The sequence below is a fragment of the Hippocampus comes genome, unplaced genomic scaffold (assembly GCF_001891065.2).
Source record: "Hippocampus comes isolate QL1 unplaced genomic scaffold, H_comes_QL1_v1.1 scaffold389, whole genome shotgun sequence".
NCBI classification, from domain to species: Eukaryota; Metazoa; Chordata; class Actinopteri; order Syngnathiformes; family Syngnathidae; genus Hippocampus; species Hippocampus comes.
In genome coordinates, this window is record NW_017805068.1 from 572,654 (window position 1) to 600,504 (window position 27,851).

General features: G+C 43.2%; 1 protein-coding gene across 1 annotated transcript in view; it reads left to right on the forward strand.

The window, feature by feature from the left end:
- Positions 1-27,851, forward strand: part of LOC109512654 (partitioning defective 3 homolog) — a 188,856-nt gene that overhangs the window by 114,375 nt on the left and 46,630 nt on the right. The window contains exons 16-20 of the mRNA XM_019864537.1: positions 5,447-5,633; positions 10,865-11,013; positions 12,622-12,660; positions 16,050-16,274; positions 19,184-19,412. Of these exons, the coding sequence (XP_019720096.1) occupies positions 5,447-5,633; positions 10,865-11,013; positions 12,622-12,660; positions 16,050-16,274; positions 19,184-19,412 (829 nt within the window). The remainder of the gene's footprint in view (positions 1-5,446; positions 5,634-10,864; positions 11,014-12,621; positions 12,661-16,049; positions 16,275-19,183; positions 19,413-27,851) is intronic.

Below are 27,851 nucleotides of genomic sequence, written 5' to 3' on the forward strand. Positions count from 1 at the left end.
CTGTCATCTCACTATCGATGTGCCTTTCACTTGCATGCGCAACTAGCCAGGTTGAGCGAGTCTGTTCCTATGGGATGATGGAATGAAGCCATTTTTCATCACCTCAAATTAGGATTTCCGTTGTCTCGTGTTCATATTGCTTACTGTACTTTGTACCCCGCCCCCCCGCTCCCGCACCACCTTCTTTCATCTGTTCTTGCTCCCTTCCCATTCCATCTTGAGCCCCTCTTGAAGCACTTGACTTTTCGCCAGCGACAGCAAATGGGGTGACATGACATTGTCATCGGTCAATGATCTTCGCCTTTTCGCCATCCCACCCGTCTCATTTATATGCGTATCATGCACGCACGAACGCACACACAAGAGTTCAGTCAGAGTGGTGCCACTCTGCCACTGATGATAGTAGATCAGAGACTGTGTCAGACAGAATTTTCTGATGGTTAATTAAGCCTTCAGATCAATAAGCCTGACATTTGACTCCATACCTTTGACACCCCATCTCCTTTTTTTTCTTTTTTTTTTTTAGATGGTCTTTCATCTGTTAAATAAATAAAATACATCCAAATTGATTGAGTTTTCCTCCCAGTTTAGTTATTTATTCCACTGGCTGTTCTGACACAGGCTTGTGTGAATTCCGCTGTGATCAAAAGCGGCAACTGTCGGCGCTCTGTGGGCAAGAAAGTTTCTCTCCAGTGGAAACTTCAAGGGTGCCTGATGCCCATCTCATCCTGCAGACTTGCAATCCAATGGGTCAAGAGGAAAAGTTTTCAGAATTAAGGCTGCAAAGTTCACATCACAACTAAAGCTCAGCGCCGTCTTAGATCTGCGACTTGTCTTACTGCGGGCGAAAAATGTCTGTTTTGTTCTTTTTCTTCAAGCTGCCTCTGAGCCTTGCGCTCATTAACCCATGCCGATTGGGCTATGACAGGCCTTCTTTTCTCCGACATTATAATTTAGTCTTGGGAGACACGACTTGAGTTTGAAAAATCACCAAAATATTTCATTTATTCTCAGTCGCCGTCTATTCATCCTGGCTGCTTATTATTTGGCAAAATGGGCACAACTGAAATACATTGACAATGGATACCAATAAAAATGGCGTTGTCCTACTGTTCGACCTTTGAGGAAAAAAAATACATATTTTGAGGCAGTAGCTGTTCTGTCTACCAATATGACATAGATTGCTCGGGATGAGTGAGATGTGAAAGTTGTGGTTGCGGGGCAGATGTTATGATGTGGCTCTGCAAGGCCATGATATGCTAGGTCTTGACTGACAGCTCGATATATCGAGAACTGGTAAATGATCACAGAGGCTTCGAAACTATGGATCGTGTCCATGTAACTGCATGCAGTGGAGGCTGTTTGAATCATCTTGTGCATGGTTGCCATAGGGACAAGTTGAGCTCTTGAAGTTGGTTACTTTTCACACAGTATTCTACTTCATTCACATGAGAACAGTCTGACATGACACTTGAGCCAGATGCTGTCATTGATTGCAGTGTAACTAACCCGTGGTCTTGGCTGAGGGGTTGCAGACCATCATTCAGACTCCCTGACGTGTGCATTTTTGTGTATGAACCGCACACATCTCGATATTAATAGTAAGAAGCAATCCGATTTTCCCCTTTTTCTTCAGCAAACCATGCGGCGTTGTGGTATTGTCAGCTTTGTCGTCACTCATGCACAAAGCTCTCGGCTGAATCCATAACAAGCAGGGGGTGAAGTGCAGTATGTTCTGGCCGACTCCTGGCTCATATTAAATGCGTTTCTGACACGTTAGTCCTTTTCTTTCTTTCTTTCAAACCACCCACCCTTTTGCCTTTGGGGAGTGGAAGGGCAGGACTTTCTTTCGTACTGAGAAAACGGAACAAAATTGGGTGTGTGGAGGAGAACTATGAAGTGGAGTGAAATTTCCAGTGCGCGCACAGTGTGACAGTGACAGCCAGGCGAGGATGCAAAGGTTGTTATCACACCCGGCTTTACCTTCCGTTCTGTCTGACTGAAAAATGCTGCTGGGTGTCAAGTCCACATGCTGGGGTGAAAATTGAAGCCCGCGATCCAACACTCTGTCTATTAATGTGACCATTTGGCCAGGCTTCCCAAGCCAGCAGGGTGTGGGATCTGTAGGTGGCAAAGATGAATGAAAATCCTCTTGGAAAACAGGAAAAGAACATCTTGTTGTGATGTAGTGTGTGCATGTTCACTTTTATCTTTCCTCCCACATGAAATGTCCCAAACACAAAGTGCCGCAGCACCTGTCTCGCGAGAGCCGATCTCAAAGGCGACCACTGTTCCTTCTGTCGGTGGCATCGACCGGTGGATTGTGCTAGCTTTGTTTGTGCTTTGCGCGCATTATTTATGATAATAAAATGTGTGAATAGAAAAAGAATACGATATTAGATCGATGCTTCAGTGGTGTCGTCTCTCAGTCTTGTTAACGTCTGAGCCATTTGGGTGAGTTCAGTGTCACTCAACTAAATGTTCCGTTTAATTGCATTGACGACAAAATCCCACATGCAAGGTTGGGGAACACTGTGAGCAAATTGTGCCTCGCTCTCAGAGCATTTGTTTTCACCAGCGTGTACTTAGTGAATTTACCCATTCCGATATATGTATGGGACTGATGGCGATGGCAGCATGGGTTCACGAACGACCCCTTCATCATAATGGTCAATAGGCCATAAAGCGCCCCAGATGAATAAACCACAAGGGAAGGATAAGAAAACAGAGCAGAAAGTAGAAGTATGCGTTTTGGACACAAATGGAGAAAAGAAGATGGATGTGTCCTATTAGTGTGACCTCTCACCTTAGAGCTCAATATCTCAGTGGGTGGCACCTTGCTCGGAAGGCAAAGAGTCAGAAGAGTGAATCCACTGGTCCACCGGAATGGATGTAGCCAGGTGCTCTCTCTGGCCAGCCAATACATTTGTCTGTGTCTGCGCTCGCCGCCAAAGGGAGGAAGAACATTGCGGCTTCAATATCACCAAACAGCTGGCACAGAATCTGAACATTTTTAATGACATAAAATAAAGTGAACTACCTGACTGTAACAGAAAGTCACATGTTAGGATGTGAATTGAGGTGTCCCATTAGCACCTCGGTTCCTCCAAACACAGAGTGAAAGTGCTAATAAGTCACCTTTTTGCCGACAAATCACGTCAAAGAGAATGATCGCTCTTTCCTGCAACGAGAGTGCTTTTCCAACTCCATGGCCATGAGCCATGCCCTGGAGTGACACTAAAAAATGGCAAGTTACTCTTCAACAAACTCTAAAAACTGCACTGAAGGAAAAAAAAAATCATTGTATTCCAAAAACTCACACATAACCAAATATTAACCCTTTCTGGATCTTGATCGGAAAAAAAATCTGAACATAAATATTAACTGTTTATGAAAGCCACATTGATAGCAAAGACGTCCTCCAAGGCCTAATGCAAATTCAGAGAAGCGCTCCTTCATACACCTCTGTGGATAACCTGTATGTTGGAATTTACATTTTTAAAAAAGGCGTACGAACAAAATGTCAGACACTTTTAGTAAAATCGAATGGAAAAAAAAATATTGAACTTTCTTTGAAACATTTTAGCTGTCAACTGTCCTGTTATGTGCATCAGTTAAGTCCAAGTACTTTTTGTGCCGCATTATCAAACCGGCAAGTGAGCTATAATTTTGCTATTGTAATAGTGACAAAAGGAAGAGTTGCAGCTTCTCTAATAATAATCATCTTTCAAAGCATCACCGTACCACTTAGTTAAACCTGTTTTCTTTCCACACATGCTCTTAAACTGTATTATATTGAACAGAACGCGCAGAGAGTTGATTTTTATTCTCCATGCGTTTCCAGGCTTTAGTACTAATGGAATAAAAAAAAGAAAAAAACCCATAACCATATGTAGACAAAATCAGAGATCTAAGAATGGTACCGTTGGCCATATGAATATATACATATATATATATATATATATATATATATACTGTATATCGTATAAAGTTCTCTTCATGCAAAAAAGAGGCTTTTTTGAGCAGCACTCATCGGTTTATCATATCCCGCATAACATATTAGGGACATGCTTTTATTCAGATAGATGTGAACCCTGACCTTATCATTTCAGACAAACATCACCAGCACGAGCCAGTATGATCACTGTATGTATGCATGTTATCAATGTCCAGCTAAATTGAACCCACTCACCCAGACAGCTCAGTTTCAGCAATTGCCTGGAGTTTGTGACTGGCCTTCCCCAAGCTGATTTACAGTGCCCATGAATTCAATTACCCAGAGTTCCCTGTCAAGCCGCCCAAGTGAGAAATTGCCTTCATTTCCCCTATACAATGTTGGCAGACATTTTAACTTGTTTGTAGGTGCTAAATCTAAATATCCTTCCATGAGAATCTGGCCTCGCGTTGTTTTCATTCACGAACAACATGTTTTAAAAATAACAGTGGTTTGTATAAATTCAAATGACTCACAGACCATGAGACATGAAATGTATTGGACTGTATTATCGGTTGAGTTAAAGGTTAATTTTAGTTGCAGCAGTTGCTTCTTCTGCACAGCTGTTTCGTATCTTTATTTTCCTTTTATTAATTTATTTTGTCCCGGCAACAAAGTAAACTGAATTATACACCTCATGGCTGCGGTAATTGCTGCTCAAAATTACTTCCGCAGCATGCATCTGTCATTAGTTGGCACTCTGTGAAATTAAATACCTGTTTGAATCATTTTGGGGTTCTTGGCAGGGCGAACGTTGTTCTCTGCTGTTCGCAACTCCGCGGAGTTGTTCCTCAGCCATTAAATCGTCCAAATGTCTCTCTGCTAATGAAAACACAGGCACAGCACAAAAGGATTGAGCATCTCTCAATGCCTTTTGTCTAATTGGAATCAGATGTGTGCTCCAACTCTTTTCTTGACTTTGCCTTCAAACTTGAAAACTTCTCTTTCCGCCCTTTACCGAGACAAAGGCCTGATCAAAGTGCAGGAAGAATCCTCCACCTCTCTACTCATTGGGACATCTCACAGGACTGAACAACCCTTCTTCTCCCGCTCGCGCTATTGAGTGTCAACCAACGCGGCACATTTCCTATTGACTTTGACTGCTGAAGAGATGTAAAGGGGCAATTCAAAGAAGTCTGCTACAGGGAAGGTCACGCAGGACGGAATACAAATCAGAAAAGCTCTTCTCCTGCACGTCTTTGTCCTCTGAAAATGTTCGAGGAGAACGGCTCCAATGACTCATACTTTAAAATTTGGTCGGGCCTCGGGTGACATTGGAAATTTGGTTTGGATGTCAGTTTTGGGCTTTTGCTGACATTCAGCTTTGCAAAACGGCACTCGATGTGAGTTTAGTGAAATTAAATGTTGATTTTGTTCCCAAAAAAAAAGTTTCTTGAGTCAAGATGACAGCAGGCTGACTCGATCCATTCTGTCTTTTGCCATCTGCGATAGGTAAATACCAGCTCTCTCCGACTGTGAACATGCCACAGGATGACATTGTGTTGATCGAAGACGACAGGCCACCCCTGCTTCCCGTCCACTTCTCGGACCAGTCATCTTCAAGCTCGCACGATGACTTGGGATTCGTGGGAGAGAACCCGATGCCGTGGATTCATGAGCTGCCCAGTCAGAATGACTGGTAAGCAACAGACTGTCCTTCTCCCTTTCGCGATCGACAGCAAATGCTAAAATGAGGGGGAAATCTATCTTCTCATTTACAAATGTTGACCGTCCGACAATGTGTTTGAATTGAAAAGTTGGCCGCGTCGTTGCTGTAACTCAGCATGCCAACATCTTAAACAAGAAATCATTGAAAGGGTTATTGCAGCACTCGATGTTTTGTATTTTTACTTGGGAAGGGTCCAACGTGGCGAGATGACTTTTGGGAGTATTTGTAATCCCGGTAAATAAGATATAAAGCCGGAGACCATTTCAGGTCTGCACCCGCTCTGATTTCTGTCACACGAGTGATATTCGCACCAACTCTCTATTCACAGAAAGATTCAAAGTTTGCATTTATTGGTCTAATCTCAAAATGAATAGATTTATTCAGCATTCCATGAAGTAGACATTTTCCATGTCGCGGATTATTGTACATCCCATTTGTCGACGGCACACCCAAGCTTCCTCTCGGTCGGTACCTGCTCTCGCACGCTTATGCATGACTTGCGAAACTGCTCACAGTGCAGAGGTGTACTCTGTACCACTGCCGAGGGTTATGGTGAATAATTCATCTCGTCAAAGTCACATCCATGAACATATGGCGGGGACACGTTTTCTTTCACTCAAAAGCTCACAGCTGCTCAAATGCATTCTCCTCCTGACCTGTGGTGGCTCTCTTGCTCCTTTTTTAAATTATTATCATGAACAAGCATGCCGTAATTACCGGATGTGGTCCAAGAATACTTGGTATTTGATTTTTTTTTTTTTTTTTAAGTTAAGCTCTTCCAGCAGCACACCAAAGGCCCTGTATATGTTTTGAATATGTATTACGCACCGTTTCACCTCTGGTCATCTCAGTATTTTGCAGCTGTCCTTACTCATGGGACACTCTTTGCCAAGGTCACAACTGCCCTGCCAAAATCATTCAAAGTCAGGTTTTTAGTGAGTGATGTAAAGCAATGTGTAGAGGAATCAGTCTGACAAAAGACAGAAACTGGCCTACTTTCCCATTTTCTTGGCCTCCCCAGCCAATAATGTGTGATCATGTTCCTATCTGTTTGCATGTGTTGTATTCAAAACGGTTGCGTGAATAATCAGAACAGCCAGAGCAGCTCCCTCTACAGGCCTTACAAGCAAATGTAGAAATTCAACAGGGTGTCATGACCCAGTGTCACGGTTTGACATTTAACCGTGGCCGCAACGCGACTGTGTCGGGCCACCTGAAGTTCACTGACTGGGCTAGTACAAATTTCAAAACTAAATACGATGCAATCAACTGGTTATTATTTTTAATCTGACATGCAGCGGGACTGTATGTTCAAAACCGAGGTTAAGGAAATGTGGCATAAAGCTTTGGAGATTTAACTTTTGAGGCCCAATGGATCTGTTCTTTTGTACAGGACGTATGACAGCAAACGTAGCCGTCCAAAACCAACCAGACATTTCTTAAAACCGTAATGTACTGACAACTTGTTTAGTAGCTCAGCGATTATGCTTTCATCCACTTGTGCAAAATCTGTGCGAAATCCCCAAAAATGACAACTCAAGCATTGCTTTCCATAACGTATGTCAATCCCCATGTTTGTTTTAATTTGCCCGGGAGTTCTGATCTACTCTGTCAACCTGCCGAGATTGAAAAGGACTGCAGGCAAGCAGTCTCGCACACGTCGACACACACATGCGCAAACACACACACACACACGGACACGCACGTCCAGACCTGCATGCACATACCCGCCTGCTCGCACACTCTGTTGCACAGAGGCCCTCAGTCTCACAGGTGTTTAGATACACATTGGCTGGTAAACAATATTGCACATTAACATATAAAGTGGAAACGGTCCATATAGACGTGAACAAACTTTCAGGCGAATATTGCAGGCGGTCCGCTTCTTCAGTTGATCCGCTAATAGACTCGGCCATCAGGAATACTGTATAACTAAGAATTACACGCGTCTGTGTGTTTTCCCAGAAATGCTAATGGTCCCCTCTAGCTTCATGAATATTTACGGTGTCTCTGTGGTGCGCCGTTGGTACAAGCATGTCATACATGCTCCCTCTTTTCTCCTCACCTTGCATATGTTTCATGAGGCTCTCCATGCGGGCTACTCAATGTCTGTGACCTCCTTTTGCGGGTGGATATCAGCATGAATAATGCTGCACGGCAAACGGACACCTTTTCGTTTGCCAGAAGAATTTGTTTTCGCCGCGGTTTAATTTTGCAGATGAAGAGTTCTGTGACTATTATTTCAGTGAAAAGATGAGAGCAAATGACAGGTGGAGCTGGGATATTTTGATACCCTATCAAGTCAACGTACTTTTTTTGTTTGTTTGTTTTTAATAATGAACACGACTGGAATTGGCTCGTGACCACTTCATGGTGTGCTCCCTGCCTGTCTCCAAAATCCAGCGGAGATAAACTGTAGCTCACACGTGACCCTACTGAGGACAAGTACTATTGACTGGATAGAAGTACAGTACTCCGCAAAGTTAAAAGTGCTGGCAACAGTGTGTGTGTGGTAAGTGCATAGAGTTCAGAGTTCAAAATTCAGCTCCGGCCTTCCTGGTTGAGCTCCTCTAAAAACAAGAAGAGCTTTTAGCATTTTTAATGCCACTGCAGGGATGCTTTGACACATTTAACTGCCTGCCAGGAGAATATGGAGACGGTGAAGGTTGATTTAAAATGCACTCCAAAGCATTGCCTGTGAGCAATGCTCAGCGCTAGTTAATTTTAGATGACATCAGGACGCTTAGCGTAGACGGAAGCATCTGCTTGGAATGTTGGAAATTGCTTTTAAACGCTGCTTAAAGAAGCAGAGATGAGGGAACATTTTATCCATATGGGTTCGGGCTCACTTTTGAGGAACGGCCAGAGGCACTGACAGCAAAGATGGACTCGGGAAAATAAAAAACATTGCCACTCTCTCCAGCAAAAAAAAATTCTAATTTGTCGACGTATGGACAAAGTAGTGCACTGGTGTATGTTATTCAAATGATATAACGCAGTCATTTTGACGCTGAATAATCACAAATAGCGGGGCAGATCAAGTGAACAACATTCTGCATAAATTATATAAAACTGATTACTCTAAAACATTGTAGAGTCGTGGCACATGAGCCGAGGGAGAAGCCATTACGTTTTAGCAAAGATCTGGGAAAAGGTGCAGATGCAGGAATTTAATTCACTTTCACTTGCAATGTAGATTCACTCAGACTGGAATTGCAACTGCAACTAAATGACAGTGTCAGCTTTAATTCTCTGGCAGCCTAAGCTCCGCTCCATATCATGTGGTCGGCAAATTGCCGAGTTGATACGAAACCGGTAACGTCAATGTTCAATAACACGCGGAATTCGATTCGTTACTGCAGCAATATAATCTGTGGTTATGAAAGGGCATGCCGACACTGTATTTAACAGATTGAGGGCAACTCCCTATGTTGAATTATAAATAATATAGAAATACAACCTCATGATCATTTTAATACCCTATTTGAAGTGTTAACGTGACACGTTTTCTAACAATGTCAAACAAATTTTTTTTTTGTTGAAGGTATGCTGTGTAGATTACTACTATGGTAGGATGGATTTAAATATAGTGTCTCATCGTCCAAATTTCAACGAACGCAATTCAAAACAGCCGCTCTAGAAAACAGTGCACCTTGTCTCGCGAACTAGCTTTTATCACCCGACTGTAAATTGTTAGAAAGAACAAACCAGTAAAAATGTCTGCATTGTTAGGAGACGTTTTCTTTGCGAGCATGGATTGTGCTTGCGTGCACACGGGGAACCAAATTCAGTATTTTAAATGCATCTCACACCTGACATATCGGAAAATCTCAGCACAGCACCCAGCCTCGGTGTATGTGGAAACTTCCTAAAACAAATCTAAATTTAATTTCGCTTCGGCTGAAGTCTCCCACTGGACACGCCAAGCTACTTTTTGCTTTTGTTTATGTTTACACACTCTCTGTAGTCATTTGTCAGAGCAGCTAGGCCGGGTGAGTGAAAAATAGATTCTGAACCGTCTCAATCAAGAAAGATACATTTGTTTCAGACAAAACAATGGCGCGTTGTATCGTGTGAGATATGGGAGGGGAAAAGAGAGTGATGATGAACGAATGAATAATACATCTCTGCTGTCACTCTTTTCTTCCTGCACCACTTTCTCTCTTTCCCGTGTCGGCGGGAGGCGGCCCCGGTCTCGCAGCATACGTAGGAATGGCGAGCGCAGGTGACGGCAAAGTGACACATGAACACCGGCCTCTCGGTGACACGTGAAGCACGTCTTGTGTTGAATGAAGCGCGACAAACCAAATCACAGTTGTTTGCATGCAGGCGAGCGCCGGCGCGTCTACCTGTGCCGCGGTGTTGTACGCGCCTTTCTATTGTGTGCTCATTTGTAAAGTGGAAAAGAAAAACACGCTTCATGCTTGCAACATTTGGAAGACTTCATTAGTACCACATCTATCTCCTTGAATGGCAAGGTGTTCACCCTCATTGTAATGCAAATACCAGTGGCCCCTTCACCCAAACTCTGCCTCTCTCTTCCCCTCCGATTTTCAATTAAGATCCAGACAGAGATAGAGCATCTCAAAGGTAAATTGCAATGGAAGCCTGGACTCTGCTCCTGCCTCAGACGTACTGGGTGGGGGGGGGGGGTGTTATTGAGTGATACTGACCCCAGAGCATCCTCACATCAGGCTGTCTCACACAGAACTAAACTTGCCCTTAACCAACCGAGCAAGGCGTTAAGGTGTCCTTGAATAGAATCCTCATCGTAATGGTGAAATAGGTTGGCTGTGTATTTTTGAAACCGATGAGTGTGGAGGGCTGTTATATGTAACGGAGTGTTTGGGGGCGGGGGGGCTTGTATGAATATTCATTGCTAGATTATATCACCTTATTCATATGATCAGAATTGCCCCTGCCGTTATTACGGCGACAGGTGGATGCGAACTAGACCCGCTAGCCAGCCACAACGTTACTAAATCCAACACACCACTTCCTTAAAGCTTTAACATTTGAAATGAGATGTCATTTAGTTTGGATTGACTCTGTCAGAATGATATTATTTCAAACATATGTTCATAATTGCAGTGGTGAAAAAAAATGTCATTTGATTATGCTGATTCTTTGGCTTTGAAATGGGCTTGCCTTCACCCACTTGAAAACTGCCTACCTAACCTTCTCTTTTTCATCTACTGCAGCTCATTGAGCCCCGATGCGGACCCGGATGGTTCGTTTCAAAGGGAGGGCTTCGCCCGGCAGAGTATGTCAGAAAAGCGCACCAAGCAGTATGAAAATGCTGCTCAGTTGGAGATCATCAAGTCACGCAAGTCCAAGAGCATGGATCTGGGTAAATGCTTTGCTCGTTTAATACTACGCATAAACGTTGAGGTTTTTTTTTTTTCCTAGTGTTCCCTGAATTAACCCATTAGAACGTGAACTCTTGGGGTTTTGTCTGCATGCATAAGAAACCCATCCAAAAGCACTGTGACCGTGACTCTCATTACTACCACGTTGGATGTTATGTTCAGAGTCTCTCTCACTGATTTTAAAGTAATTACCTTCTCTCGGAGCGCTGATCGAATCTTATCTGACATCTCCATTCCTCACTGTTTCTCGAGAGATGATGCAAACCCTACCTCAAACTAGGGTCTGGTAGAAGTCTGGTTGCCTTTTGCCATATAACAAAGTCCTGCGCCAAAGTTTTTGCTTTCAGTCAAATTGCAATTTGAGATTTGTGTTTGTTTTTCTTCCCAATTAGCATACATTTTTCAGTCTCGGTTGCAAATATAATCTGATTTGTCTGAGGACAGGAAGTGAGCGGAGTGCAAAAGGGGATGAGATGGCTCGTGGCTGCAAATGCACCTCTTATCTCTGGACGTTATCAAAAAAGCCTCTCGATTGTTCCAAAGTGATGTCAGCATTTACTAGTCTATTTGATTAGTTCTGAAAAGGAACTGAGTTACTGTACTTATCAGACAATCTTTAAATCAGCCTTGATGCATTTTTCTAATATCATTATATCTCACATGTACGGTTGGACGCATTTGCTTTGGAAGCATTTGAAAGCCCTGACTTCAACCCAATCGAATCTATTTGAAAATAATGGCTCTTTGATCCAGGCCTTCTCTCTTTACCATCAGTGACCTCCGGCTTCATAAATGTCTCTGGAAAAAATATTTGACACAGACTCGAGAAGCTTCGCAGAAGATTAAAACGTGTTGTAGCTGCAGAGCCGCTTCATTTGTCTTTTTATTTTATATTGTGTTCTTTTTAGAAGGAAATGGCTTCCTTTAGAATCCTGTATCACATTTTGGCTGAAGGTAGAGTCCACGAACGGGGATTTCAGGTGCCAGCGCGAGCTGTAATTGTGATGAGTTGAAGTGGCAGGACCAGGAAAGCTGTGGGAAAAAAAAAAAAAAGTGTGACATATAATCTGAAAATCACAGTGTAAACCGGTTTGTCTTCTAAAGACCATTAAAAATTCAGAACTTTCTTTTCCTCGTTACGGAGGCTTCTCTTCTTCGGTACTACCTTGGCTAAGTGCTTCACACGCTCACCGACAAACTCTCACGTCAGTGGCCGTAGGGAATTCGGTTTTCTCCTCTGAAATCTATTCCAGGTGCTCCCGTATCACAGCAGCAGATGGATTTCTTGTCTTTGAAGAGCCTCATTGTTGAAATATGCTAAAATGATCAGACACCCCGTGTTCCTGTTCCATTTAGATGGAGAATGAGATTGGGCAAAGAAAGAAAAAAAATACGTGAGGAACCTCAGTTTGCAGAAATATCTGTGCCTTGTAAGCCTCGTGACTGACAGGCTCATGCATGGGATGTAATATCCTCAACTTTGAAACCCCATTTTCAAATAACACATCTTCTTTTCCCGAACGACATTGTCCCCTGTCTTCTTTGCATGTTGCATGATCGCTCTCATGCTTATTTGTGCTCTTTAACAGTAGCCGATGAGATTAACAGCAGTACAAGAACCAGTGGAGGTAAGCATATGTGCCTGGACTTTTATTCAATTATTACAATGGGCCATTATGGTGCCGTGGGTCGATAAAAGAGATTACGCAGGTGACTCCCCTCTTTTCCCATTACTAACTCATTACAAGCCAAGGTTGGCTTTTTCCTACGGCTTCTGCACAATGTTCAAAGTAGTTGGATAGCCGTGAATAGTGACCGGCAGTGATGGATCATTTGCCGCGGCGCTGACAAAGAAAATATTCAACACGGCTCAGGTTTGAGGGCTACTTGTAGCCAAGTGGTGAGTGAGTAGTACTTGCAAAGGCGTCAATTGCTTGTTAGCACCTTTTGGCTTTTTGTATTCGATCCAATGTAGGCCTAGTTTAGCTCTGCTTTGTAGCTTGTTACTAAAATGAATGGACACGCTTGGGTTACGAGAGACGGGAATAATTAGGGATTCATCGTATAAAAGGCCTTCATGATGAGTGATCAGTGCAGCCCACGTGTTGGGTTGGATGCACATTGCGACCATGATATCTCATCCCTGCGCCTGAGTTACATGAGAATTGCTCAAGAACTCAATTAGCTTTATCGAAAATGTAAACGCAAATGTAAATGTCAGTTCTTCTGTTTCTGGCAAGGTCTGCAGTTTATTCACTTCATTCTCTACATATAAAAAGACTTTGGATTCCAAACATCGTCATCAGGGTATTATTTTTGTTGTTATTCTTATTTTTCACGTTTGTTTGGAATGACTCAATTTCTGTTTTGTTCATACTGCAGCAGATACTGTGACTGGGAGAACCTTTCACAGGGTGATAGAATAACTTGAGGTCTGCGATTTTAGTGGTCTGGTCAAGTTTTCTTCAAACAATCTCACCCAAAATGTTTCAGCGTCATTCTGAGTCATGTGGAAGTGGAAAGTTGTCCAAAGTGTCGTGGAAAATAATTTGTTAAGATCCAGGTGAGACAAAGAGGTTTAGTCTGGCCATTAATGTTTTCCAAGATGCTCTGGTTGAGCAAAGCATTCATGGCAAGGGATCCTGTAATCCTGATTGAGATTTTACCAGTAAATCCCCTTAATTTAGATTTTTTTTTTTTTTCACGACACATGTTTAGAGTATGAAGGACGTCCTCTGTCATGCTAATTATCTCCCACTGCCAGAGACGTACAAGGCCGACTGACTCCAGGGATATCTTCCCTCCTTTGGGGTACCTGGACTTGGCCTTTCCCTGACCACCTTGGAGGCTATTTTTACCGTAATTACCCTTTTACCGTCCCGGCTCTTTGAATAAATTATGTGTAATGGAGCTCCTGTCCGTACACATATCTTTACATGCAAGGGCCTATGCTGAATGATAGCCGGGTTGCAGAGTTTTAGTTGCTCTAATTATAGTATGGGCTCCTGTCCCCGTAATAACTGCTGCTGATTTATTCATGGAGTTTGCCATGGCTCCCCTTTAAGGCTTAATAGCAATGGATCTTCTCCAATTAACAGCCCCATGCACTTAATATGCCTAAGGAACACAAAATGGTGGCCAAGTTTTTCCGCGAGACGTGACACAATTTCAGGTGCGCCCGCTATTTGTGGAGATTAGCTTTCTTTGTGTGCGTTTCAGTGCGATGATTTTCATTTCTCCTCCAGGCGTGTGGGGAGTGGCAAACGCTTGTCTGTATGCAATGGGGGAATATGTATTTTCATGGCTTTGAATAAGAGGGTGTCGAGGAGCAGAGCGCATAGGCTCCGGAGATAGGAATCACATAATAGAATGGCAGACAGAGAGCTGTCCGTCAAACTCTCCCTTGAGAGCTTGGGATTTTTCTGATGAAAACAAAGGAAGGTTGCAGCTGGCAATGGTCTTTGGCCAAACTATCTCTCTCTCTCTTTTGCTCTCTCCTTTCCTTGCTTTTTCCATCGTCTTTGTGTTTCTGCGAATCTCTGCCGTTCACCAGACTTGTGAGAAACAATGGTGAAGTGGATGGTGATGCCGAAAGGAGAGTGGGAGGATAATTCCCGGGTTCCGAATACGGCAGATGTCATTTTGGTTCCCATCAGCTGTTGCATCCTGAACGTGCTTGCAATGCCATTGTGTCAAACGCTCTCTGGCTCTATGAGTCTGCTTTCTCTTGGCTTTTCACAAAATGCTTTCGTGAATGTGTGTGTGTGTGTGTGTGTGTGTGTGTGTGTGTGTGTGTGTGTGTGTGTGTGTGTGTGTGTGTCTTTGCAATATTTTTATGCTATTCCAGTACAGTCGAACCTCTTTACAATGTACCTCGAGTGACGTTGAAAAGAAGTTCGACTGCATGGCGACATATGTTTGGTCGTTCACCCAGTTCAATCATTTATTTGAAGCAAATTGCATAACCACACCCCCATGGCATCTTTAGCCCACGGTACAATTTTATTTCATCGTTAGAGCCTGCATGAAGGTGCGCATGTAAACTCATCTGATGAGGCATTATAGGATTGTTCAGTTATTTGCAATGGTGCTTTCGAAATTGGTTCCTGGTTCTCCTGAGATTGGCCACGTTGACTAGTATTGATGAAATGCAGGATAAAATGGAGTTTAAAAATCATGACAGTGCATTTAACAGTCTGGAAAACAGACTCCAGTGGATAACAGCTGACCTTTTTAGCCTATTTGACTTCTTAGACAGGAGATCTATCGGCACAATGAATGGAAGAAAATAACCCGCACTTCATTTAGGTGCATTGGTAGCAGATGTTGCAGAAGGCGGGGAGTCCCTTGTGCCCCTAAAGACCTTCGTCTTCCTCATCAGCCCATTCCCTGAGTTGGCATTGCTCCAACTCTTCTCAAAAACAAATAGATTTCAGGGGAGGTACTGCATACAGGATACTACATTATTTTCTTAAAGACATGGGGGATTATTTTCTTTGCGTAATATGTCTTTGTCAGTGCAATACTCCACCTAAAGACCCACTAGGGTCACGACTAGCAGCAGTGGGTCACACCTCATTTAGCCAAATTCAAACATGCTAAGATCCCCAACCGAGTATTGCATATAAGTCATATGGTTTGTGTTATTGCGTTGAGATGTCTGAGTGAGGAACTCAGGGCAACGACACATCAAATTTTACCAAGCACGTGTTCCATGGGGTGTGTGAAGATGTCGAACCATTTTCAATGTTTGCCACTTATGTGAGCCGCATTTACAGCAAATGCAGAGACACAGGAAATATGAGCAAATGTTCGAAACACGGGACACGCAAAACATCTGTGAAGACTTTTGGACACAGTGCTGAAAGTCAGCAAGGCTGCAAATGAATCAACAGTCTTCTGAATATTTCCACAAAAGAAGTTTAGATCTAATCAAGGTCCCACTCCACCACATGCCACCACGTACAGGTATATGCACGATTGACACAATTTCCTTTTTTTCCCCTCGGTTCTTCAGGACAAAATGTCGGACCCTCGCTGGGCCTCAAAAAGTCCAGTTCCCTTGAAAGCCTCCACACAGCCCTGGCTGCAGCAACACGCAATGGTGAGATCAATGTGAACAGGCCACGCTCTCGAATCATCAGGGGCCGAGGGTGCAATGACAGTTTCAGAGCTGCAATTGACAAGTCGTACGACAAACCAGCCAGCAATGCACCGGAGGAAGAAAACAGCATGGATATCTGTAAGTTGTTTTTTTTTTTTACATACACCACGCACCATTCACTATTGTTTTGAGTCACATGCAACCGTCTGGTTTCCGGCTCTAATTAGGCTGATGTGTCCATCCCACTGGAACAATGTTCATCTGGATTTATTAGACCGCATGACCTTTTCCGATTGCCCGAGAGTCCAATCTGAATGCTACCCTTCCCAAATAGCATCACTGATAAGGCTTTTCCTTAAGACTACAAAACAGTTTCGTCCTAATTCCTGAAGGGGTTTTTAAATTATGCCTTGGAATGTTTCATTATAAAGAACTTATCCCGAAACACTTCTGTGTTACATTTACTCTGTTAGGTCAGCACAGGTGGGGTATTATGTACTGTATAGAAGAGGTGGGTGTGAGCCTCAAACAACTAATTTGACGCAATAAATAGGGTCGATCTCCGACTGGAAATTTCCATACAGCCTTTAGAGAACGTCTGTATTCCCAAACACAATAAATGTCATCACCAGTTGCTCGACATGAGTTTTTTATGCGCCATTCCCACAATTGTGGTTTCACACACAGCGCACAGCACACACTGTCTTGGTTACATGGTCATTAATATGAAGGCAGTGTCATACTGTCTGAAACTGTTCAAGGCCATGGCAACATGTTTTCCCATGCTTACGTGCTTAAAATGTATTACTGGGTAGTCAAACAGAACAGAAAAAAAGTCACTATTTATTATTGAGGAACTTCCTCAATGCACTTATTCTAAGCAAACACAAAAAAACACCCCAAAAAACCTGCACCATCCATACCAGCTCTTAAATGTATCCGTTTCTCCTTGCTTTTTTTCTGATAAAAAGGCATTTGTTGGGCATAGTGAGCCGAATGTCTTTTACTTTGCCAACAGGTAATAATACTGCAGCACCACAAGAGTAACTGCAATATATACAATTTATCCACCAAAGGATTCCATTAAACACGGACGAGGGAATCGTTTGAAAAAGAGGGAAATATTTGCCTGAAATGCTTTGTTCTCATAAGCTCTGTCGGCGAGCCACTAAATACAGTCTTATCTCTGCAAAGAAAAATGGGGAAAGCAGGCGATTTCCGCCGCGGCGGTTTATTGCATCCACCGCCCCTCCCTGCGTGATATTCAAATAACTCTGTTTTTCAATTTAGATAAAAGCAGCCAGTTTGTGCTCGTCACCGAGGTTAATAGTCAAAGTTGACAGATAAGCCGCCACTGTCCTCTGCTCCAAGACTTTTATGTAAATAAAATAATAATTTGGCATCTCCTAAGTAAAATGTGTCCCCATAAGATATCCTGCTCGGCAAAATGCATTCCTTCTTGTCCAACTCGGTGTTGTGTCCTTTGAAGATGAATTTGAAAAAGAACTGAAAAGGAATATCTGCACTTTTGAGCCCCCACCCAAAAAAAAGTGTTGTAATGAGACAAGCAATTGTACTTGTCTGTCATAGCCTGAACTGACAGTCCAGCTTTAATGTTCTTGATTTTTGAAAGCATGAACGCTTCACAAAAATGGCACAAAAATGATTCCAGTGGTTTTTCTCTCCCTGCAAATTACCTCCTGACTCTTTTGTCGAAGTTCCTCGGCTAGTTGGGGCTGTCAGTCAGGTCTTTAGGATGGCCATACTTTTTCACGTATGAAAGGAATTTTGCGATTTCTGAATGGGGAAGACTCATTCAATTCCTGAAATTGCGCTGAACGATGAGGAAACATCGGATTGCCTTTGTCTGCCCTGCCTTTTAAAGCAATGAAAACCTTTGGGGTGCCTCGTAAAGAGAACATGGCTGCCTTTAATACCAATGCGCTTGCAGAATCTCTCTTGTGATGATTCCACCCAGCGTCATTGCCACAGCGGTATTTACCTCACTGCTAATCTCGGTCATTTCAATGACCATATTCTACTGGAAGCAGGTGCGTTTAAATCATGATACGAAGCTTGAATATGAGAGAACGAAAACTTGAAGGGTCTTATTTACTTTAGTATTGTGCGGGCAAAAAGATGCGTCATTGTTTCTGTGTAACACCTTCCTTCTTTTTCCCTCCTCCGCCGAACACGCAATTTCGATGGCATTCCATCATGTCAAAAGTTGCATAAAACCCTCACATCTTAGAGAGAAAACCATTTCATTGCAAGACGGGATCATATGATTATAGCATATTTGCAATTAAGTTCCCGCTGAGCCTTTTTCAAGATTACTTGTATTATATGTATAATTACAGACAGATTAATTACATTTTGCACATCACTTCTTATTAGATGTGATGGGAACTTTGAGTTTAATCAACCGTATATCACCTAAGGAGTTTGGATTCCATTTGATGTCTGGAATTGAATTAGACTCAGATGTAAATTACAAACCCGATCCACATGACTACCTCGGTCTCATAATTTATGTGAAATAGGCTGAAGGAGAAAAAAAAAAAGTTCCAGATGTGGGCAAAGGGGCGAACTTAAATGCACATATTTGAAGCCGACTTTGCGTAAACCCACTGAAGTTTCAGATGACTCCAAACCTCACGAGGAGAGAAATGTAAATATATTCAACTTTAATGAGGCTGCGGCATTCTGTGTGTTTTGCTCAAAGATATGAAACCACGTGAGACATAAATGTTCCCTTAATGGTTTTTCTGATGTAATCAGGAGCAAAAATTAAGTCGACGCTGTTTTATATTAGGATTCAAGTACAAGATGTTTTTCAGTCATATTGTGACTTACATCTAAATTGGGGTGTACACAAATTGCTAACCCGGCCGGATTTCATCCTGATTTTCTACTTTCATCCCTTCCCATCAAATTCAGGCCCGATTATCCGACACATCGGTGAAATATTTTCTTAACGGATTATCCCGTCTGTCTAACCTCTCACGATATTTCTTTAACTCGCCCCTCACATGTTGTCACTCAAGTGGACGAAGACACAGAGGGAAGCTCCCGATCAGGTCAGGATTCAATGTCCGCCAGTGGTGACCTCTTCCTTGGCCCCGCTGTCAATGGCAACATCTCCAAAGATGACACGCTGAAACATCGGGAAAAGGTGGAAAGGAAGAAGTCCGATCGGGAAAAAGAGAAGGAGAAAGACAAGGACAAAAACAAAGCAAAGAAAGGTGTGCTGAAGGGGCTCGGCGAGATGTTCAGGTAAGACCCGAGCTCGCTGCCTGTGTAGCCTTGAGTAGCGATTGTTTTCTGCTTTATGTTATGCCATGGAACACTTTTTGCCACAGGGTCATACAGAATTTGTCTGCGTTCCTTCAATGTTGAAGTGCTAATTAGGAGCTCCTCTCCTTGAACCCAGCAGGATGCAGGGAGAAGGTGAAGGGCTGCGTTGATATGGACCTTCAGAGCCTCTGGCACGATCGACAGATTATTTTTAATAAGGCCAACATGTTTTATTTATGACTGAACAAACGTAAGATTTTGTTGACGGCGGCTACTGTTGCCGTGCGGTGTAGCCCGGTGCTTCTCAAAACCAGTGTGCCGTGGCACATTCGTGTTCCGTGAGGGATCATCGGGTGTGCCGCGGGAAATGATCCGATGTTAATTCATTTGATTTTAAATTATTTTTGTGTGAATTTATAGATGCCAATCGCCTACAACAACAAGGGTGGGGGGGATCAATTGCTCTTCCACCAGATGACAGAAGGTACATAATACGGTACCTCAATTTTTACTGTTACGCAATTTGAGGGGAGGGGTTCTTGTGGTTTCTCTTGGTGTTTACCTAATCAAAGATGTTTGAGCTAGTTTGGCTTTTTAGTTTGTGAACACCGTTGCCAAAAAAATGAAGAAGGCAGTCGATTCGGTGCACATTTAAATAGGTCATAAATGAACGATGGATGGGCTGCAAGGCTCGTTGTGCTTTAAGTTGCTTCCGTGTGGATTACTTGAATGGGATTAGCAGGCGTATCGTATCACGTGACTTAGCGATAAACAATAAAGTCGACAAGTGTGTTTTGGGGGTCACGATTGAGACACGTCAAAGAGTTGCTTGTTTTCTGTTCTAGGCTCGCGTGTGATGAAAACTAGTTTTTGCACCAAGAATGAGTCGATATAACGTTGGGTACAGGCAAACCTTTCGAGGCTGACATGAGGCTGTTTAGTGATTTTCATGATTGCGGGTGACCCTTCCATGTGCCCTTTGTGACTTCTTCTTCACACCTCGTTTTTCTTTGAGTGCCAAGTCCATTTAAGATTTGACACACAGTGGGTTTAGCTTACCTCCCGATACATAGCCAGCTCCTGGTCCCTGCGCCTGAATGCAGAGCAGGAAGAAACTCTTGAATTAGCATGCCTCTCACTCTCAAAACTCTGCCTGTCCTCCCCTTGGATGTGATTTTATTTCCTCCTTAAAAACTTTTGACTGCTCTCACACCCACTGCACTGTTCTGTCATCCTCATGTTTTTTTTCCCCTCCAATCCAGTTCTATCAAGTTAAAAAAAGGAAAAGAGGTGAGAATAAATGCATCCCTGTAGATGAAATAGCAGAACTTTATATTTCAAGAAGAAACTCGTTATAAAAATTGCCAGAGGCAACATAATAAAAAAAATATGTGATGGGAGCAATTTTAGCAAAACGAACAAAAGCCCGACAGTGATTTTAGATTCTGTGCTTGACGAAGGCTTTGTCTTGTCAGTAAATCCAAGACTCTCAGGCTTACGGATCACGCACATGCTATACATTAGCAAGTTCCGCATGTAAGCACATCCCTGTTGTATCCAAACATCAAAAAAGACATCCTGATGAGGTTAATCCTTTGTAATGGATGTCTCGATGGTTTTGTGTCTGTCACTCTTTATCCCTGCATTCCTCTCCCATGCAAGTCTCGTTTTCCGCTCCCTCCAAGGGGGTTTCAAGGAGTTCTGCATCGGTGCTGCAATTTCAAGTCATTTGGATGTAGGGCCTTTGGACAGCCTGATGAATGTGGATTTCATGTCCGATTGATGGGCATCCTGATTGGGAGTGCATTAAGGGAAACAAGAATGGCCCTAACGCTGGATGTTTATACAGCACACTTGAGTTTTGAAGCTTGGCAGATACATTTTGGGAGTGTTTGACAGCTGAGCAAATGGTGGAAATACAATCCAATGTCTTCAAACAAACACAACCAAATAGGTGAAAAGTGTCTTCACCGGCTCCAAAACTAAATGAGCCTCTGAGGACGTAAACAAGGAAGGAACTTGGAAGCCTGGCATGTCAAAATGCGTGGCAATGATGTCAAAACCACCGCAATATGAAATATAAACTTGCATAGGAAAGTGCAAGTGGAAAGGAAGATTCAGTAGCCCAAAACTCCTCCAGTATCTGTGATTATTCATGTCTTGCCTTGCGGATAATGTGTGATCATTAGATTCCAAACCTATCAGATTAGTTTAGTTGTTAGAATCTTTGCCCTGGGCTGCGTTAGCGTGCTCGATGGCAGTGATGTCTTGGTCTGGCCCGTGAGACTGCCTTCAGGCATGCCTAATGAGGTGTCATTTCGCTGACTCTCGCTACTGATTGACTGACCTCCTTCATCAAAGCCGCATTCCCATTATTTCTTGACCTTATGTATACGGATGAGTATTAAACTGATAACTAGACGGCACTCGAGGAGCTCCATTTCCGCATATCATCATGCGAAATTACATTACAATGCTACTTTGACCCCATTAATGTGATTTTCACAGTCATCCTCTCCTTGGCATTTTTTAAACCTACTATATTAGTGATTGAGACAATTTGGAACCATTTTATTGAAGAACTATGACCCAGTTTTCATTAAAATGAACTGCATGTTTTTTTTTTTTTAATATGAATTAATCACGTGTTGTAAATGTACAACATTGCTGGAAAGTGTTCAACGTATACTGTAGTGTGGAAAAAGCATATGGCTGCATAATGTTGCTTCGATAGCTCATACCAATTCTGTTGTCTTTTTGCTCTGCCCCCTGCCAGGGCAATTGAGGCCACAAGCCTGCATGAGTATGCCTGGAATATGTGATTTAACGTCTTGTATGTTTTGTTGTTCAATGCAGCATGGAGAATAATATATATATGCACATATATACTGCACAATACTGTATGTAATTGCCGTGGAAAATACCCCAGTGGGAAAATGGAAAATTACCGTACATTTTTTTCAACCCTTTGTGTCACTTAGCTGATCAAAGGATGTTCTCAACCTCAATAAATAATAGCAAAATTGTTTACTGCTCTTTTTTGGTGGGGGTGGGGGTGGTTATTGTTTGGTATTATGCAAATGTAAAACGTTCCTGGACAAAAGTAGCGTGAAGGAGATGTGCTGGTGGAAGCTGCAATATTGAAAGGCATGGTGAGGGCGAGGAAGTCCGGGGGGGGGGGAGCAGGGGGTTTGAATGGGTGAGAGTGGGAGCATGTGCACTGGAGTGAACTGGGGCACCAAGGGAGAGTGGAGAAAGAGGGATAAAAAGAAAAAGGAACAGTGCAATGAGAAAAGAAGGCAGCTTTTCACAGTGGCACAGTCACGACATCGTGAAACTGTCTGCCCGCAGGGAAGGATTAAAGCTTCCCAAGCAATTTAGCCTTTTTTTTTTTTTTTACTTGCATGTGAGTCTGCACCTTTTTGCATGTTAGTGTGCATTTTCAAGAAGGATGTGAATCCTGCGTGTGTGAGGCATGTTTCCTCATGTGTGTAGATGAAAAGGCATGTTAATGGGATCTGGCATCACCCTCACCAATTCTCCAACCCAAAGGCAGACACACACACACCCTCAGTGCCCCGGCCCCCACTCTGATAAGTACCGTGCCTGACGTCGAGCCATCAGCCGACATCGGAGCTGGCTGTGACAGCCGCGCGCCCCCGCCTTCTCTTTCCTCCTCACCCTCCATCACCCCAGGGGACCTCCTCGTCTTGCTCTTCCCAACAGATGAATTCCCACTCAAGGCTACCCAGAAATGTGCTGGAGAAAAGGGGCGTGGAGAAATACATGAAGTGGAAGGCCTTTTTTCAGTTTATTTTTCTTAGGCAGTGTGGAAGCACACTGTGGGTGTGTGTGTGTGGGTGTGGTAGAGGTCTTACGTGTGTGCAATTCACTGACTATAATACAGATGCCATGCGACAAAGGCATGACCCACCTAATGTGGAGCATGAGAGTAAATGCTGAGCCTGTTCCTGCACCATTCCATGTCTTTAGCCCATATGAATGTTTCTGCTTGTGCGGGTGGGAACAGCAGATGTCTGCTAAGCCCGTTGGATCATTAGCACACCGACATGACACATGCATTAGCCTGGCTTTTTATAAACGCACACAACCATTCCGCCGGCTTGCCTGATAAAAATCTGACTTTCCACCCCCATGCGCCACTGTTTGCCTCTGTCATCCTCAACGCACATTCACATATGCTGCTTGTGTTATGGCGCAGTTGAGTTGAAGACGGCAATTAGCCACCTCCACATGCGGGCCGGAACATCTGCTCGGCGTAATCTGGGCAAAAATGATAATTGTTCCTCTTTGGCGCCACCTCGCTCATCATCATGTGTTGAGTACAGCTGACGCGACGTGAAAAATAACAATAGTAATGCAACAAAGGCAATCACATGTAAACACACATCATGCTTCGTGATGACCACAAAAAAAAAAAAATCCACATATTGGATTAAAATTTCTATGATGAGCCAAGTTTTATGAATATTTTTGTCCATTATGTCTTTGACCTGCCTTATATGTTGAGCTAAATAGATGAACTGAGCTGCCTCTGTCACGGTTACATGTTATAGAGAGAACTCAATGTCCGAAGTACAGTCACAACTAAAGACATCAGGTCCGTATTTTTTCAAATAACTCTACTGTTCTGGCAATGACTTTAAGCAGAGCTACTTTCTCAAAACTTGGCTGAGTGAGACTGCAGGTCATGTAGCAACGAGGCCCATCACAGGGGACACATAAGTAGTTATTGCAAATACAAACATCGATGTTACAGGAGATGGCGGGGAAGGTGGGCGAACACCTTGTTTTACGAACTTGGAAGCAGCTGTGCTGCAGGCCTCAACGAATTGGACACCACTTTCAGTTCTCCGGGAGGCTAACGTGTTTAGATGTAAGGAGAGACATTAAGTGATCAGATTAAGGAGGGGGAAGACGGGACTCTCTGTGACTTTAGCCGCCACATGAGAATGAGAGCTGACTGTTCGAACCATCGGTGGAGACCAAAGAAGTGGAAGATTTGGCTCGCCAAGTTCTCTTCCGATTCCTTTGTCCGTTTGACGCGAATCAAATTGGGCAGCAATGGGCCTACATCAGACAAAGCCACAGTGATTAGGTTTGGAATGATCACGCGGTGCGGCGATCGAGACCTTGAAGCGTGGGGGCGTCTGGTTTGTGTGTGAGGAAAGATGGTGCTGCAAGACAGATTTAATTGAATCTGAAATCTTGTCAACCTGAAATGAGATCCAGAGATGTCTCTCGCGCCGCGTCTCGGGCGGCGAGCCGATGTTCGCAACCCTCTCGTCTGTTATTAAACGAGCTCAAATTAAGTGGAGCGGTGCACCCTTCCCTGTTAGGCCTCCGACTACTAATGATACAACACCCGAGGGATCGCACGCAGACCTACCATTGTCTCAGACTTCTCCTCTCAAGATGTGCTTACTGTGATGTACAAAAGCCAAAGGCCACATGAACTTTGTTGTTTGAGCAGGTAGATAACTATATGTTATATATGCTCAAGTGACTCCATTCAAAAGCAGGCCACTCCCAAAAAAGCCTTCCATGCGTATTTTATTGTTGATAATGTCGATACTGCATCATCAAAATTCCATGTTTTTACTCTCAAAAGAGACAGAATAAAAATGGCAATGCACATGGGCGAGTATTTCTTTTTCCTTCTGAAGAAAGTGGAAAGGAAGCTAGCCTTACACTTAGCAATGCCAGTCACGCTTGATTTTATAGTGAAGAGACAAAAGAAATTCGCATTTGAGAATGTATTTATGTACCCCTATGTGCAAGGTAAATGAAGCACTCGCTACTGTAGGACTCATTGCTAGTCTGCTCATCCCACCACGGGGGCTTAGCATGTAATGAAATAGGGGCCTTTGGCTGAAATGACCTTTCCCATCCGATGACTTCCCACCTGCTGATGTGTGCGTACATCTCGACATGTAAGCCATAAGATGGGTCGTGGTGGAGGGAGAGGAGAACAGTGCGGGCAAGAGAAAGAGTAAGCTGTGAAAATTGCTTTTGAATTACAATGGTAATATCAATCGATGTTGGATTACGCCGCTGATTTTCATCAAAGGCACCCAATTAAATGCAGACCTATAGTGCTTCTCGTGTTGTTCATGTCTTGACGTGTTTGGCATGTAATGGACCATGGTTTTCCATTGACTGACATTATTTTAACCCAGAATGTGAATTCAGTTTTTTTTTTTTTTTTTACATTTTTTTATTGCATTCCAAAGGCATTCTGCCTTGTCCTGAAGATCGATTTGTAGGTGTTTGCCTGGGCAAACTGAAGCTGATCCCTTGTAAATGGCACACAATTTACAGGAGACAGTACATGTGTACAAAACATTGAAGAATAACAAAGATATAGCAATGGTCAGTCTTATGACCTTTATCAATATATTATGTCGATACAGATGATTAAAAAAAAAACAAAAATAGCCTTCGGCTTTTGACTCGAAAAACTCAGATGACATCGTTTTGTTTTTTTTTTTTTTTTTTTTTTTTTTTAATACAACTGCATGTTAGAGGGTGCAAATTACCTGTCGACTATTCTCTGGCTAGTTGCACGTGCACCATTGTGGAAGGAAAACACAACATGATATCTTTAAATTTGGACATTTATCATTGAATCCAACGATAGAATTCTTGTTCACGGGGATGTGTCCAAGGTTATTTATCCAACCCTGTCTACGGTGTGCATTTGTGCAAATTTCTTCTGTTGCTCATCCTCACTTTACTCACAATTACTGTCACTCCCACCCATTTTTTTTTCCGCCGGTATGCACACCCATATCCCTCCCCGCCTCCTCACATCCCATCTGCCCCGTACATTCATCGTGGCATTGACAGAAAGACCTCTCTCGTCTCCCTCTGGATGCCGAGGAGGGTGCAGGGGGTGGGGCAGGGGGATGCATATCACGGATCAGTGCTTCTGCTGTCTTCTCTCTTCAACAGACTCAAATGCAACATTTAGAGCAGTGTGTGTCCATGCCTGTATTCCAAAGTCAGTCTACGAGACACAAAATGGCCTTGACTGGCTATTTTTTTTTTTGTTTGTTTGTTTGTTTGTTTTTGCAGAGCGGCTTGGAAATAAGTCAATAATAATTTCTTGACTACATCACAAAGACAGGAAGCAATTCCAAGGAGAAAAAGACTAAATAAAATGACCAAAGTATAAATAAATATCCAAACATTAAATCAGATTAGAATTCTGCGCAGTACCGTACATATTTATTTTGAATCCACAACTCTCAATTACGGTTTCTACTCTCTGTGGTGAAAGTTGTTCTGAATACTCCTCCCGACATTTTTTTTTTTTTTTTTAAGATATCTAACCCAACAACAGTGACACCACAGTGCACGTTCTCAGGTACCGTATCCGCCACTCTGTGTCGTGCAGTGGCAGTCGCGGTTGCCATCATCAAAAGGACCGAGTATACTTTTTGGTTGCTGCGTCTGCCGAATCCCAACTTTGCGTGCCTGCGATGGGCGCCGGCAGCCGGCTTGAGGATAACGAGAGTGTCGGCGATCAAAATGGACCATTAGGAATGCAGTGTGCCGCGCCGTATCTGGGTCACGGACTGAGCCGCCAACGGCAGCGCCTCAACTCGGAATCCGCAGTACTGCCCCCCCCCCCCCCCCCGCTGCATTCTCATCCCCATTCTTGTATCTCTGTGCGCGAGCATGTCGCCAGGTTGGTTAAACGCGACCGTCGTCAAATGTCTGCGAGCGTGTAGGATTTTGCGTCGTACTCGTTTGTGTTTGTCGGGGTTATCGCTGTGCCTATGCATAATGCGCATTCACATTCAGCCAATTCCATCATGCCAATTTCCCTCTGAGGTGTTTCTATGTAAATTGTGCTTCAGAACCTCCCCACTCACTGTGCTTACGCACTCAAACAAATGGATGTGTGAATACATCCGGATTGTTTATTTGTGCTGTAATGAGAGACTTTCATCAGGGGGTGTCAGGGATTTGAAATGTTTCTCATAGCCAAAAGAAAAACGCCCAAACACACAAACTGGTGTCCATGCAGTGGGCTACGATTTATGAGAAACATTAAAGGCAATTATGTTGAGGGAGGCCTCATTTTTTTTTTTTGTATTGTGCAGAAAGCACACGTTATCCATTGTGCGTGTATGTGCGTAGCGATGACAACACGTCAGCTCACTTGAGCGTGACTGCTCCTGATACAAATGGAAACGTTGTTACATCCAGAAAATAGCTCGATGTTTATTATCGGTGGGCTTATAATGATACAAACTTTATTTGGCCGTATCATAATGCAGCCTTTACAAAGAACGGTAATACCGGTCAGAAGCAAATATCGTCTCCATAAAACTCGCATATTATTGTGAGCAGTTTGAGCGAGAGATAAAAAAAAAAAAAAATATATAT